Source organism: Rhyacophila brunnea, unplaced genomic scaffold, assembly GCF_057557595.1.
Source record: "Rhyacophila brunnea isolate RB1 unplaced genomic scaffold, BYU_Rbru_1.0 scaffold_5, whole genome shotgun sequence".
Lineage (NCBI taxonomy): Eukaryota > Metazoa > Arthropoda > Insecta > Trichoptera > Rhyacophilidae > Rhyacophila > Rhyacophila brunnea.
The window spans coordinates 37092945-37109273 of record NW_028233170.1 but is presented as its reverse complement, the minus strand read 5'-3'; the positions used below and the strand labels follow the sequence as shown (position 1 = coordinate 37109273).

General features: G+C 33.3%; 1 protein-coding gene across 1 annotated transcript; it reads right to left on the bottom strand.

Annotated features, from left to right (window-relative positions):
• Positions 1-904: 904 nt before the first annotated feature.
• LOC147066361 (SOX domain-containing protein dichaete-like) lies at positions 905-2562 on the bottom strand. The gene has a single exon (XM_085955446.1). The coding sequence runs from the start codon at positions 2394-2396 to the stop codon at positions 1698-1700; it is 699 nt and encodes a 232-aa protein (XP_085811572.1). The 5' UTR covers positions 2397-2562; the 3' UTR covers positions 905-1697.
• Positions 2563-16329: the final 13767 nt, after the last annotated feature.

The window sequence follows — 16329 nt, the reverse complement described above, 5'->3', positions numbered from 1 at the left end:
ATAAAACCTATGTAATTTCAACAATGAAATTCAAACGATTCACAACTTAAAATGTCTTCGTTGTCGAAAATCCAGCGTAATTTATTTGAGAGTAGGTAGTTAGAAAAATAAATTAATATTACCGTGTTTTGAACTATGATAAATTATCATACTTAATTTATTACCTACCTTTTGAGTTTTGACCATCCATGAAGCATGTGTTAATATCTACATACTAAAAAAATATCTATTATGGATCTGGTTCAGTAATGTGCATTGATGTTATATTCATCAATGGTAATGTGTCAAATGATCCATAATTTTATTTTTTCGGTTCTTATCTATTGGAAGCCAGCCAAATTTTGAAAATACTAGTCTAAAATTATACAGGATTATTTTTGTTAGGTTAGGTTATCATTCTTTAATTTAAGAACTTTGCTAAAATCGCAGCTGCTCCCGACTAGCTTCCAGTAAACTGACTTTTACCATTTTTTCCTTTAACAATACCTAAAATACTATGCAGGTATATTTGTATATTTATTCTCAGCAAAAGACCAACATGATAAATTGTTTCTAAAAGTTACTAGTATAGATTAAATTTAAATCACAAATTAAAACTTTGTTATCCGTCAAAACGGGCATATTTCTTATTGATTTAATAATCTGTTAGATAATATTTTTTACTATATATTCATTTTAGATATAAATACCTTGGAATGCACAATAATGTTTTTTAATCGATTGCAATATTTGTTTGTACACATATACCGTAATGCGGACACCAACCGGTATTCTTATGTCGCTGAGTGAAATGTCTACCTGCGTTTTAGGCCTCGCGTACAAATAAAAAAACTGTTACAAAATACATAGTAGCATGTGAGAGAATGGTGGTTATCAAAAATTAATTAAAAGATAGATTATGTTACGAAAATTATTCGTTTATTTCAACAAAACAGTCATAGACAGTAATGGTTAAATATTATACACAGTTACAATAACTAATAATATTTATCGACTTCGATTCTATCACTAATATATACAGACATACACATATTTAATAAATGCCACTTTCGTAGATACTTATAATAATATTATAACAGTTATAAACACAAGTCAAAATATAAATAAATATATAGGTACACTTATTCTAGATTCTATCTTATATCACCTATTGGACAAGATTAATATTATCAGAATACTTGCATAATGAATGTTTAATAATAGTCACGCCAATGACATGGTATTTTTTTAATATTTACAGAATCATTTATGTAAGTAGTATAGGAATTAATACCATGTCTTAAAAATAATTTTGAACAGATTTGAAGAATAAACATGGCTTGAAATTTTCCAGGTTCAAGTTCAAAATAAGTAATAACCGAATTAATCACAAAATTATTTTACAAAATACACTGATATGTCACAAGTAATGAATGTAATAAAATAATAAAGCGTTTATGTTAATAGATATTTAAATCTATTCTCTTTTGACTTATTATTAAATACTGGAATCTTTTGTCACCTTTATAAACGACGTGAGAAAGTGAGATCAATTATAACATCGTTCGCACAACGGACAAAGACCCGTTTGGCAAATCGACCACAATAAAATTAACAAGACAATTAATATTGTTTTTTCATATAATTTTCACAGATAAATAATTATACTAACTAAAATTTATACGTTCGAGATGAACGATGCACTGAAATTGACTCATTTAATAAATAACTGGCACCGGCCTGTGTAGTTGGTCCAAAGGTCCTAGATCTCTGGGCGGAGAAGCACTACGTCGCATGAATAGTGGAAACGGGGGCTTGTTTTGAGGGTAAAGTGAAGAGTAGAAGGAACTCACTACGGCGGGAGCTGAAGAACTTGGACTCTGCGGCGCTGGCGGCTCGTTTGGCGAGACCAACTTTGCAAGGTGAACAGGGTCAAAAGCTGATCCAAAGTAGTGAGGAATCGAAGAGTAGTTCATTCCGTCAAGAGAACCCATCCCTCCTGGTCCAGCAAAGTAAGGCAAAGGAAACCCTGCGAATCCTCCTGGTGGTGGGGCCGCGCACATTCCGTTACTCATGCCGCTTCCCATTGACACTTTGGGCTTCCTTCGCGGTCTGTACTTGTAGTCGGGATGTTCTTTCATGTGCATAGCGCGAAGTCTCTTGGCTTCGTCGATGAAAGGCCGCTTTTGCATTTCTGAGAGAAGTTTCCATTCTGCACCAAGACGTTTGGAGATTTCGGAATTGTGCATTTTCGGGTTGTCCTTCGCGATTTGTCTACGCTGCAGGCGAGACCATACCATAAAGGCATTCATTGGGCGCTTGATATGGCCTTCGGGCTGCGGAGAACCACTGGGTCTTGGAACTTCCATTGCGGAAGGGTATCCGAACGGATAACCATGATGACTCATTACTGACATTGTAAGTACTTTATTCACGTTTCACTTTTTGGTAAAATATTTAATATTGTTTATTTTTTTTATATTTGGCGAAAAAACAACAAAGTCCAAATATTCACGAAAAACGTAATAACACTGCAAGTTATAGACAACAGGAGTAGTTTAGGTGTGGATATGTCTGGGCGAACTCAGGCGCACGACTGATGAGGTGACCTCACTGCACGGCGATAACTCGACATTTCAGGGGGCGGTTACTATTTTCTCTTCAACCAATCACGGACAATGCTTTATTTCACCCCACCTTCGATTCGACTAAAGCCTTATTTTTACTCTCTCCCTTTATCGCACTAAAAATTGAATACGTTTGTTTCGGCGTATACATGAGGCTGCGTCTGCTATGCCAAGGAGTGCAGTTCTGAGAAAAGAGTGGTCATTTTATTAGGGTGATTAAAGTGGGATAATCTGCTTTTAAAATTGCCTTGTACCTATAATAATAACAAGAGCTATGTCGTATTGTGTGGGGAATAGACAGGTTTCAAAGCAAGCAGACGCGACAATATTTTAAAATACTGAGAACTATTATATTTTTAATTTATGGGGTACGTAGGTATAGAACTCTGATCAGACGAGGGACATTTAACATTTAAATATGATTTAAAATAACAAAAAACAAGATGCTTTTAACTGAGTAATAAACTTGTTAATAAACTACCGTTAATTATGAAGTAACCATTATGTCCATATTATGTACGTAGGTACAACTAGGGAACACAATCAATACAACCTACCAACCATTGATTACATCCAATTTATTACCATGATAATGTTATTGAAATTTAAATAAATAAGGGTACCTACCTATGTACTTATAATGTACCGTACTGACAGAAAGGTGTGTGAAGGAAGTGTGAATATTGCCAGCACTCAGTGAAGTTAATACCTAAATATCTACCTATGTACTATACAGGTATATTAAATCTATTAATATATGTAGGTATAATATAAAAGAGGAATGAGTGGATTAGGAAGCAGACAAGGGTTTGCGATGTAATAGAGTTTATTAAAAGGCTTAAATGCAGATTGGCTGGACACATAACTAAAAGAAGAGACAATCGCTGGACAAATCTAGTCATCCAGTGGTATCCAAGAAGTACAAAACGTCGGCAAAGTAGACCTAGAGGCTGCTGGATCGATGAAATGATAAAGTTCTGCGGAAGTACGTAGCAACGCAATGCACAGGACCGAGAGAAGTGGAAGCAGCTCGAAGAGGCCTTCATCTAGCAGTGGATAGATTCAGGCTGATGTTGATAATAATACCTACACAGTGAGTAGTTAGATTGGAACCTACGTACAATTAATAGATAAGCAAGCAATATTTAATATTTAATAGGTATCAAAAAAAGATTGTATTGCTAGTATTGTGTAGATACCTACCTATAACCTCTCGAGTATGTTGGCCTTATTTTAGCTCTAAAATAAGTTAGCAGTACATACAGTGCCATCTAACGTCAGATTTTTCTATTAATTGATTCGTACTTTGTATTATTATTTTATTATACTTAAACTAATTGTATTTTAAATATATTAGATACCTATTATTTTTTAATCCTAAAATTTAAATTCTATTTAACAAAAATAAGTTCCATCCTACAGAAAATAGGTAGCTAGGTACTAAAATATGAATCATACATGTATTGTATCCACTAATATTTATTTATTTTTATATTTAAAAAAAAATATCTTTCGGATACCTTTTAATTGATCAAACACCTACATTATAATATGTAGGTACTATAGAAAACAATAAATATTGCTTTTTAATTTGACTTTAAATCAATTAGAAAACATATAAAAATTTTAGCATGGATATTGTTTAAAAAATAAACGACCTATCTTAACATTGCCATTCATTGTTTTATGACAATAAAATACACTTTCATTCAAGAACATATTATTTTTTTCATGTCATTTGAAATGAATGATAGGTATCTATCTACTATCAAAGACAATGCCATTGTAGAGAATAAACTAAGTTAAGTATTTATTATTACTATGTAGATTGTAGTAGAAAAGTATTTGTTATTAATTTATTCAAAGGCATCATAATATCACAAAAAAACTTGATATGTAGTGAATATAATAAATAAATAATTTATTGCCTGTTATACCTATTGAATATACTGGTATGGTAGGTAACTGTATTACCTAAGTAAATAGATAATATTGGTTATACATTAATTCGACATGCACTGGACAAGTAAGTTTTGTATGTAGGTAGGTGTGTCAATATTTTTCTTCTTCAAAACAAAGACTAAAATTGCTTTACATTATGACTTCTAATTATTAACACTTATATCTAAGTAAGTACATAATACTTATTATTATATAGGTTGTTAATTTACAATACCTACCTCAAAATTTTTTGTTGTCAGTTTAATCAATAATAGGTAGGTAGGTACTAAAAAATATTCTTGGATAGGTACCTACCTACTTACCATTTAAATCAATATCTATATTAAATTTTTAATTAGTGGTGGAGTTGTGCTTAATAATATTATTATAATCTCTTTGAGTAGGACCAGAGTGCCCGTTTCTGAAACCATGCAATTATTAAGTGTACGTTCATATCCCACGCCTGGCAAAACTAATATTTTTTTTCAATGTGTGTTCGGTCCAGACGTCCAAAGAAAGGGCCAACAGTCATTCATCGTAAAATATAATGTTAATGATGCTAAAATAACCTCCATTCAGATGAGGTTCATTACCAGTGATTTCCCGTGGGAGCAGGTTGACTATACGCTGCATAGGGGTGGTAGTTATTCGACGGGTGGCAAATTCAAGAAGTAATTATTAATCACCATAACAACTTTATATTAAAAAAATCAACTTTTCATTATCAATGATCTGTGGCCCGGCGTGTCACCCGACTGTGTCCGGTATAACCGTAATGTACCAATCAGTGACGTCCCGTGGGGGTAGGCAGATTGATCGTCGCTTGGGGGCGGCAGTTACCCAAAGAGCGGCAAATCGAGGAGAATCATTAAGCATATAATATGGAAATCGGTACCTAAACTTAGTAACAACGGAAATATCTTTCCATTAAAAAAATCAGCTCACTGTTTGGAAACAAACTGTATTAATTAGGTATCTACTATAAAAGTTTTAACAGGATTTTTTTGTCGGGTCCGCGATGTCTAGTTTACTTACGTTGTCTTTGGATGTCACGCTCTTGGTGAACAACAATGTCCCGTGCATACCTAATTTAAAGTTTATCCAAATATATTTACCAGTCACTCGTGAGTTTTGGAAAATGTCAAGTGTATTTCTAAATGTACCTATATAAAACTGTAGACTCACAATATAATCTATTGTATCAGAGATGGTATTTAAATTAGATTTAGTGGTATATATCTTGTTAGTAATGTATCCATACAACACACTTCTTAGATATTGGAGTCATAAAAGGATGTTAAAAGGTACTGTATAAAAAATGTGGCGGCATTTTGGCATTGCATGGGGGCGGCATTTTGTCTAGGGACGTCACTGGTACCAATTCATGAATTCAAGAATGAAAACCTAACATAACCTAACAAATAATCTAGTTTATCGGCTATTATTAAATTATTAAATTTGTTGGCTGCTGGCTTCCTGTAAAGCAACAAGAACCGTGTTTTATCTAAACATGAATTTTATGTCAGTACTATACGACCCAAAGAGGTTGGACGGTCTTTAATATACGGCCATATATTTCTGATACAATATTTCACGGTGAAGTGTGATACGGCGAACTGCATACGTACAAGTTTCTGGACATGCTTTTTATCATCCTCAAATAATATGGAAATCCTACTTACGTCTTACATAATCTGAGCGTCTATAGAACTAGTTACTGTTCATTGAGGGCGCTTAGTTTTCATTAGGTACACCCTTAGATTATAGAGGTAGAGAGGTGTAGAGGGTACACCACGGTATCTAATTCAATTCAATTCAATTTATTAATTTTTAGCATATTGTGGACATTGCAAATTATAAGTTTAAGACTTTCACTACATGACATAAAACTTTATCATAAAGAAGAAAAAAGTAATAAAATAACAAAATAACAAAGCGATAAATGCAATAAAAATGAAAATAAAAAAGAGAACACAATATAAACATACAAAAGCAGTGACAATACAATTATACATTTATAGATGATCAAAGAAGTACCTACCTACACCGAGTTTGTTAAGGAGGCCCTATTTTAAGAATTTATAAAATAGCGTCCACATAACTCACCCTTACGTAAGTGGAATATATCAACACCCGAAGCAATTTGGTTGAACATAGTTATCACCCTCCCAATTGGAATTACCAGTGGCAGGTTGGTTCTGCACCTTGGGAGAATAAGCAACTGATGCTCTCTATTAATTTCTAAGATAGTTATCAGGGACATGCAGGTCAACACTGCCTAGGATGGCAGAGTTCTCATTTTATACCTCGTATAAGTCGAAAAAACGTAGCTAAAGGATCTCTTCTAAATTGCAGACTGCAGTATGTAAGCATATCTAATGCGTCAATGACATTGAGCTACTTTACAAGCTGTTTGTTGGCGAATAAAATTTAAAAGCGGGCGATTCAGCTACTGCGATTCTGATTATGACACACAAAACTTTCCATTCGCTGAGAAGCCACAGGCCAGCGACTATTTTGACAGAACGTAGTTGCAGATCATAGACAATAGATAATAAGTATACGTAAAAAAGCATAGATAATAATATACACAAGCTGGCGAGTTGAAATCATAATATTGTGTTGTTGTTTACTTTTATCGGACTCTAGCACTATGAAGTGGAACGTAAATGAACGTAAAATGCTTGCCGAATAATGTTTTTTTACCGGGAGGTTGCTACCATCGCTCTACTGCGCACACGCAGTAGGCCCACACGCCGGCGTGTAGCGTGTAAAGTTGACCGGCTTTCAATTGTTCTCGGTGGATTGTTTACAATCTGCTTGTTAGCTTGTTCGATGATGACACTTGGCGACTTTACAGGCAGATTGTAAATTCGCCAACAGGCAACTCGTAGAAGTAGCTCAATGTCATTGAGGCTTAAGAGAAAGTCGGTTGAATAAAGCCACGGATAGTATCTTAGGAGCTTGCAATATAAACATAAAGATGTAACTGGTGATGGAAGTACATTTATTTAACTTTGTATAAGTCATAAAACTATGTGAGCACAATGTCACCACAATTACAATAAATCAGTTTTCAAATTGTCAATCAGACTTACCCTCGCCCAGAAGTCTGTCTATCGATTTCAGTTTAAAAATTAAGTAGACACAAAGTAATTGAAAACAATATATTGACAAAGCAATTTCGGCTTGTTATCAAACGTATTATGACAATTCTTTCTAGTTAAAATAACATAATCGCCTTAAACTATGGCTTACTATTATTATCTCAGCCTTCCAAAAAAGGTTGAAAGAATAGACCGACTGTGGCCGCAACATTCTTTTGTTGCAGAGTAGTCGTTTGTTTCAAAAACTTTGTCACAAGTGCCGCTCTAACTGTAAAATAAATCTTTTAAGTGCACTGTAATAAAATGAAATTAAAAGCATCACGACTTTTCTATCCCCTGTACCTACAGTTACTAAGAATATTCCGTTATATATCTGTTTAATTTCAAATACAGTATAAAATACTGGTTACTGTTCGGTTATACGGAATACCTACAGCGGAAAACACATTTTGAAAATAGCCGATAAACTGGATTATTTGTTAGGTTAACCTAACCTAACCTAAACTAACCCAAACTAACAAATAATCCAATTATCGGCTATTTTCAAAATGCGTTTTCCGCTGTATTCCGTATAACCGAACAGTACCAAATACTGTCCACAGAGCAATTCGTTATTTATTCTTAATTTTTTTTATATTCGTGAGCAGACACAGCAGCCTTCGGTGATTGACGTAATCACGAAGAGACGTTTTACATGGCTGAGAGATGTGTTCCGGATGCCGCCAAAGAGTGCGACACTTCTGCAGGTCTGGAATGGCGGGAGGCGCAAGAGTTGGCGATGGATCGAGGGAAGTGGCGCGAACTTGTACTTGCCTTATGCCCTAACGCTGGGTCGTGACAGGGTGAAAGAAGAAGACCTATATCACATAATACAGCATACTTTTTTTTTTTACATTTTATACACAATTATTTGGTAAGAAACTATAAGAATCTATACCACATTACGAATATAACTTATACAATGATAAATTATATGGTACCTAGTTGATATAATAAATAGCAAAAACAGTAGGAACATAAGTACCTACGTATTTTTATTGTATTTGAAAAACAGTAAACATGGCAATGTTTGATATACCTACCTCCGTGTAGGTATGTATCTACTTATTATTGTAACATACATAAGTATTTAAAATGCTGATATCAATAATATTTGGATTTTGATTGTCAAGTCAGTTTAGTCAATTTAAAATTCATTTCAAAGTAATTAGGTAGTAAAAAGTAGTAGGTATTTAGTTGAGAGTCATCACTAGGGAATATAAAATTAACAAAAACTGGGTTATCCTACTAGTCGGCCATACCATTTGTTTTTAATCTGTCTTTTAGTTAACTTAATTGAGTTATCGAAAGTATGTAGAATTGATTCAACAAACCATTCACTTAAAAAAGCAAAAAACAGCGCGTAGAGAACGGAAGCAATTTGTTGACAACTGGACACCTTCTCAGAAGATAGAGATACAACAAGAGACTGTTAACAGCTAGAGTGAATTTCCTACATAAATCAATATTTAAGATTTTTCTAATTTGGCTTTCAAATCATAACGAAAATAGGATAGGTAATAAATATTTTGTTTTATATTTGTTTACAAACCATTTTACCAAACTCTATAACCTAGGTAGAGGTAAGGACATATTCTTCTGGCATTGAAGTTAATGGCCCACCAAGCCACATCGCCTCGCACTACACCCGGTATTAATAGGGCGTATCACGGGACCTTATGTTTCGATTTGACATTGTGTAAAGCATCAGTATATTCTTATGACAGGGAATGTAAGTTACCTACCCAAAACTTAGGTCGCAATGGAATTAATAATTGTGCTTTGACTGAATTTACATGACTAACAAGGGACCGTGAAGAAAGGACGGAGGTAGAGGAGGTCTTCACCCAGTATTGGATCGAATGCGGCTTATTATGACGATGGTGAATATTGAGTGTTACACATAGATTGTTTACAGTTTTTATACCTACTCAAATTGTAAATAAATACGCGTACCTATTTTTAAGGTTTCATATTATCTGAGTATATATCTGACGAAGCAACTACTACATCAATCCGCAACTGATATGTATGTATAAAAATACTTACATAATAGGGTGATTGTTCCTAAAGTCAGCCGCCTCCAGTAGTCAGCCTTTTTAGTTTCAAATGCTTATAACAGTGGGTACATTGAAAAAAACAGTTTTGTTTAATTATGTGCCAGTAGTCAGCCACTAGCAAGTGTAAATCTGTGCTAAACTGACATCTGTGGTGCAATAAGGAAATTTAAAAAAATCATGTTCACTTGACAAATTTCAACCTGACTGTGATGTTGTGGAATCTCTAACAAAAAAATAGCTGCTGCCAACATCTTAAAAAGGTATGTTTGATTTACTATTAATTGAATGCTACATGTTTAGGGCTTTTTTCATACATAATATGGTATTTTGTAGGAGTTTTTCTATGAAAATATGGAGAAACTTCATTGCTTAATCAAATATTTGGGGGGCTGACTACCGGTTCAATGAAATTTCCAAAGTGTCCAGTACTCAGCCCGGTGGCTGAGCACTGGTGTATATAATTTTTAAGCAAATATAACATCTATGCATTCCAACTGGAAGAATCATAATGCTGTATCACAAAAATATATTTATTTAGCGACGATATTCACACTAATCCAGTAGTCAGCCCTCATTTAGGTAAGGCGGCTGACTACCGGACTTCGTTTAACCAGTAGTCAGCCTTAGTGATAGAATAATTATATTGAAGTAATTACATGTTTAACCCTTTATTGTTATTCTTTTTTTGTTTCATTTTACAGAATAATAAACAATAATGTCACAAAGACCAATCCACCGATATTCGGAAAAATCCCTAAGCAACGCTTCAACCGCTGTAAGGAATAGACAAACAACTAGAGCTGATAGCAGAGAATTTGGAGTCCCCAGAGGCACGATTCAAGATCGAATTCATGGTCGTGTAGCAGAAAACCCTCGTAAGATAGGGCCAGACTCAATTCTTAGCCAGGTCGAAGAAAAAAATATAGTGCAGTGGATTGTAGACCACCACCAGCTTACCACCTTATCAGAGGAAGATATGACCTGCACCCAAAGAGTTATTTCAGCATACAGGAATGCATTAATTTCACAAAGAGTAGATATAGATTTAGTATTATTAACACTTAAATCTGCCCATGAATGCTCACAAAATGTATCAATAACTAATGTACCTAACAATAAAACAGACACCGACACTGACTCCTTGACTCTATTAGAGAAACCCCAACTTCGAAACCCGGGATAATAATATTGTCTCAGGAGTTTATGAAATACAATCAGATGGATTGCTTATTGTAAATCTAGTAGACAATGAACCTGCTGAAAATTTGATGGATAATGTTTTACTGTCTCCTTCTGTTCCCGAGAATGTGCCCCATGAACCTCTTTCGGCAATTGGGATAAACAGTGTACACATCATTAACGAAACCACCCCTGACATAATATGTTCGCCGTTTAAAGAACATTTCTTTTGGCCAGGCTCAATAGCTAAGTCCGTTAAGAGACCTGAAAAGTTGAAATTGCCAGGTGCAATATCATCGTCTCTTTGGAGGGATATGATGAAAAATATAGAAAACGCAAAGAAAAGTGTTATCGAATCGAAAAATAAGAGGATTGAGGAAAGGGCTAAAAAAGACAAGACAAACTGATGAAACAGCGGCCAAGCGGGTTAAAATTAATCCCTTGAGTTCCTTGCGTAATGACCTAGCACAAGTGCTAATAATCATTATAAGCAGCAGTGTGCCTTGTGCTCAGATGATTTAGACAGTGACGCTGAAGAAGACGATTTGAAAAATTTAGGATGTGACCATTGTGCTAGATGGTTTCACATGAAATGCACACAATATTGTGGTGAATCGTTTGCAGATGTGGTGAACAAAGACTTTCGATGTGAATTGTGTTTATAATTTACCAATTATTTTATGTCTGTAACTATTATATTTCATGTGTTATTTTTAAGTTTTTTAGTGATTTTTTTTTGACAAATATATTTCATTTTGTCTTATGTATCATCTTGTTTATTATTCCCCTTCAGAAGTGAAAAACAACGACTTCCAATGTAAATTGTGTTCAAACTATACCAATTATTTTATTATAATTTTCCATGTGCTATTTTAAGTTTTTTTTGTATTGTGTTTACTAAAAAATATAAGTAGTTTATTTTGTCCTTCTATGCATCATCATGTGTATTATTCATTTTTAATTGTTCTACCTACTCTCCATAAAATCATTTAGGATATCTGTCAAGTTTTATATTTACGGCTGACTACTGGACCGATGAAAGGCTGACTACTGAAATTTGGCGGCTGAGTACTGGTTAAAATGGTATTTTTTTTTTAATTTCAATTATTTTATACTTGGTACGACATTTACAGGATGTTTTCATTGAGTCACATTGTTTAATATCTGTTTAATGGTAAAATAGTGGAGAAAAAATCTATCAATCATTCATTAATTTTAAATCCCGTTCGAAAGTACACATGTCCCTTAACTGGCTGACTACCGGGACATTCACCCTATTATATCGACTGTGTTCAGGAAAAAGGGCGTAACCCTCACAGAACAAATTTTACAGGTGGAGTAAACAACGTTTTTTTTTTAATGATTTTCGTTCAATAGGTATTTAAAAAAAATAGGCACAGACATTGGGTGTATGATGATTGATGATTTGGTGTAATAGATTTTTGATCTAACAATAATCAAAGAAGTTATTTCATTAAAATTAAGGGTAAATGCTTTTTTCCTTAAAATAAAACTTAATTAAAACCTGAATTTAGATAATAATTTGGCATTTGCGGCTTACTTCCTTTTTACAGAACGTGTATTTAGTTCTGTACAATATCTAATAAAAGCACTCTTCGAGAAATCGAGCGTTACACCTTTTTCCTAAACACAGTCGATATACTTTAAAACTAAGTAGGTACGTCTCCAGGTAAAAACATACTTACCTACGTTTTGAGTTTTCCTCCTTTAATTTTAAAACCAATGTGATTTAACAGTAGTGTAACTAAACAAGACATGGATCCCTATCTTTATATTTAAATTTAAGGCAATTTAATATAATTTATCTCATTAACAGCTCGCTGTATGCACGTAAGCTCACTTACAAGTGTGGTTTTAGTATCATGAATAGACTCGTCATAGTACACTGCGCAAATTGGACGTATTAGTCTACCAACGCGATATCGTCACTAGGTCTCTGTTTCTATTACTAAATGGGGTGCAAAAAATGAGAGTCGAAGTTAATTAATTTAATAAACGATTAAAACGTAAGCCGCATATGAAAATTAACTTCGAACTGAAAAAGATCTGTTCAATATTATAACAATTATAAACTTCAAACATAGATAAGATATTGAATAAGATTTTAATAAAATCTTATAAGTACTTACTTTTGATTTAAAAAAAACATACCTATACAACTGACTTGCATAATACGTATGCACTTAATTGAGGCAATTGGTTGCCGGTCGATAGCTAACCTCCATTCTGATTAGGTATGTATCTACCTAAGTAAGTACCTACATACACCTGCATCGTATATATATTAAAAATATATAAAATCCAGTTCCAACAATAGGTTAATTTTAATTTCATAGTTTGCAATATTCATTAGCCTACAATTTTTTATATTTTTCTGCCAAGTTTAAACATGATTTTTCATTAAATTTGATTATGTATAAAAAAAGAAATAAGTAAGTATATAATATTTTATGATTGTTTTAAAATGGCAGAATATTTATGGGGCAGTGGCGTGCATTTTATAGATGCTAAGCATTTCCAGTAATAATCGATAAAAAATTGGGTGCTTAATAACATTTTTAAGGTATTTATTGTGAAAATCTGTAATACATTTCACGTTGATTTACTTCTTCTGAAGATGATGTAGGTATTATAATTATTATAAGTACTTAAATATTTTTTGAATAATTCAGTGCTACTAATGCTTTAATATCACAAACCAATATTCGATTAGGTACATATAAAAGCTATGTAACAAAATACTAGGTAACTATACTAATTATTGTATTATTTCAACATAATCCTTACAAGCAAAAACCACCGCACGCAACTGCTTTGGATGTAATCGACTTTGAAATTAATAGAAAAACTAACTTAATCATTATAATAGTAAGTAAGTATGTAAAATAAATACTTTGATAAGTATTTAAATTTATTTAGTTAGGTATGATTGGTAGTTGATCATCTAATTCTGGATTTATACGCTATTTTAAGTAAAACTTTATATAGGTACATAATACTTATAATAATAATACAATTAATTGTATTATATTATTTTAAGGTACCTAGCTACCTACCTACTTATTTTTTAAATGATTTGATAATGGAGCAAACGCGGACACCTAATAGAGTTCCCTAATTTTTTTAGTTGGTTTCAAACCGACTACATACATAGCTTGAAAAAAGAATAATCAGAGTTTAAAAAATCCAAAAGATAGACGTTATTCGTAAATAGAGGCCAGTGAATCGGCAACCCAACGCACAGGATCGAGGGGTGTAGAATTTGGTTAGAGAACCCTCCATCTAGCAGTAGATAGATTCAAATTGACGATGGTGATGATATAATTTCGATTTTGATACCACGTTTGCTAGTAGTGATATTTAGTATAGTTAGGTAGTTAATAATATTAAATTCTGATGCAAGTTTTAGCTCATCTCGCCTCGGTCAACGTTTCAATACGCATCAAGAGAGATAGGTCGTTAGCAAATGTAAATTAATAATGCACCAAAGAAGATGGTTTAATACAGACACTGAATTTCAATTGCTATATGAGACATACTCGTACCTTAGGTACCCTTACATAGTCTAGTAAAGTTTGTCTTTTTTTAAATTTGTATCCACGGAAGATATGTAGGTACCAACCATAAATTCATAGATAAATAGTTATACTAAATAGTAGATATACTTACCTACCTATACTCATTAGTTATACTTACATAAATTAATTTAACTGAAAACGTTCATGCAAAATATTATTAAAATTTATGAGTTTCGTTTTACCTACATTTCCTAAATACAGTGACGTCCCAAGACAAAATGCCGCCCCTAGGCAGCGCCAAAATGCTGCCCCATTTTTTATACCGTATTTTTTATCATCCTTTCATGACACCAATATCTAATAAATGTGTTGTATGGATACATTATGAAAAGAGAACTAAATCTAATTTAAATGCCATGTCTGCTTCAATAGACAATATTGCGAGTCCACAGTTTCAGATGCATTTAAAAATACACCTGACAACTTCCAAAACTCGCGAGTGACTCAAAAATATTTGGATAAATTTTAAAATAACTATGTACCTACCTTTAATTCAATTGTAATTCGCAAATCTCCACATGTCATTGCTGATCATCAATTTGGTAAGTATCTATGTATCTACCTATAATTCAAATATAATTCGCAAATCTGCACGTGTCATTGGTGGTCATCAAGGACGTGACGTCCAAGGACAACGAAAGTAAACTAGACGTCGCGAAACCGACAAAAATACAGTCCTATTAAACCTGAAAAAGTCCTGTTAATTGATATATTTTATTTCCAAGCAGTGAGCTGAATTTTTTAATGGAAATATATTTCCGTTATTACTCAGTTTGGGTACCTATATCTATATATACCAAATGATTTTCCTCGATTTGCCGCGCTTCGAGTAACTGCCGCCCCCAAGCGACGCTCAATCTGCCTACCCCGACAGGACGTCACTGCATATGGGCCTCCACAGAGTGGAGGTTTGTATTAACAGATTTTATTTTTACGAGAAATGGATGTGAGCCACTTGCTCAACATATTAGGTCCATACTCTGACTCATACACAAATTGAAAAACAATATGTGTACTTGCCAGACCCAGGACTCGAACCCGGGACCCTCGATACTATAGACCGGCGCTTAACCCACGCGGCCATCGTGGGTGTTAGTGGTAGTTAGGGTACTATTTATAATTTAGTATTTATCTGAGTTAACAAGATTTGTAGGTAGGATCTATACTTACACATTACTGTTATAATCTGATAGCGGTGAACTTAATAATATTGCTTCAAAAAACTTAGGCTATTAATTACTTAAGTACCTACCTAATACCTACTTGTTAAAATAACCAATACAATATTATTCTGAAAGTGGTAAAACTAAAACCATTTCATTACGTAGAGTTGCCACTTCATAGCTTTTCACCACAGAACAGATTAATATGAGTTCCCTGCTTTTCACTCAGGCTCTAGGATAACAATGGTGTAATAATATACTCACTCTACTTATATTAAAAATATTACGTTTAGATACTAATTTAAACAACAAAAAAACTGTTTATTTATTTATTACTACATAATTATTATATTGATACGAGTGAATATTATTTGGTCTATCAAGCAAAGAGGCGTGTCAGTGTAGTAAAAAGTACAAAAAAGTGCAAAGTGAAAGCATAATTATTATACTTACACATTATTTTTTGCTTTGGTTTATGTAATAATTATATAACTTATAACAGTCAATAATTTTATATTCAATATCGTTTTTATGACAATCAATCAATATAATTATATATGTCGAGGAGGAAAAATATTAAACAATAATCAAAGATGTAACCATCCCAAGATATAAAGTTTTGCGTTAAGTTTATC

Bases quoted from the DNA above. Each gene is read 5' to 3' on its own strand.
- LOC147066361 (XM_085955446.1), bottom strand. From the start codon at position 2,396: ATGTCAGTAATGAGTCATCATGGTTATCCGTTCGGATACCCTTCCGCA.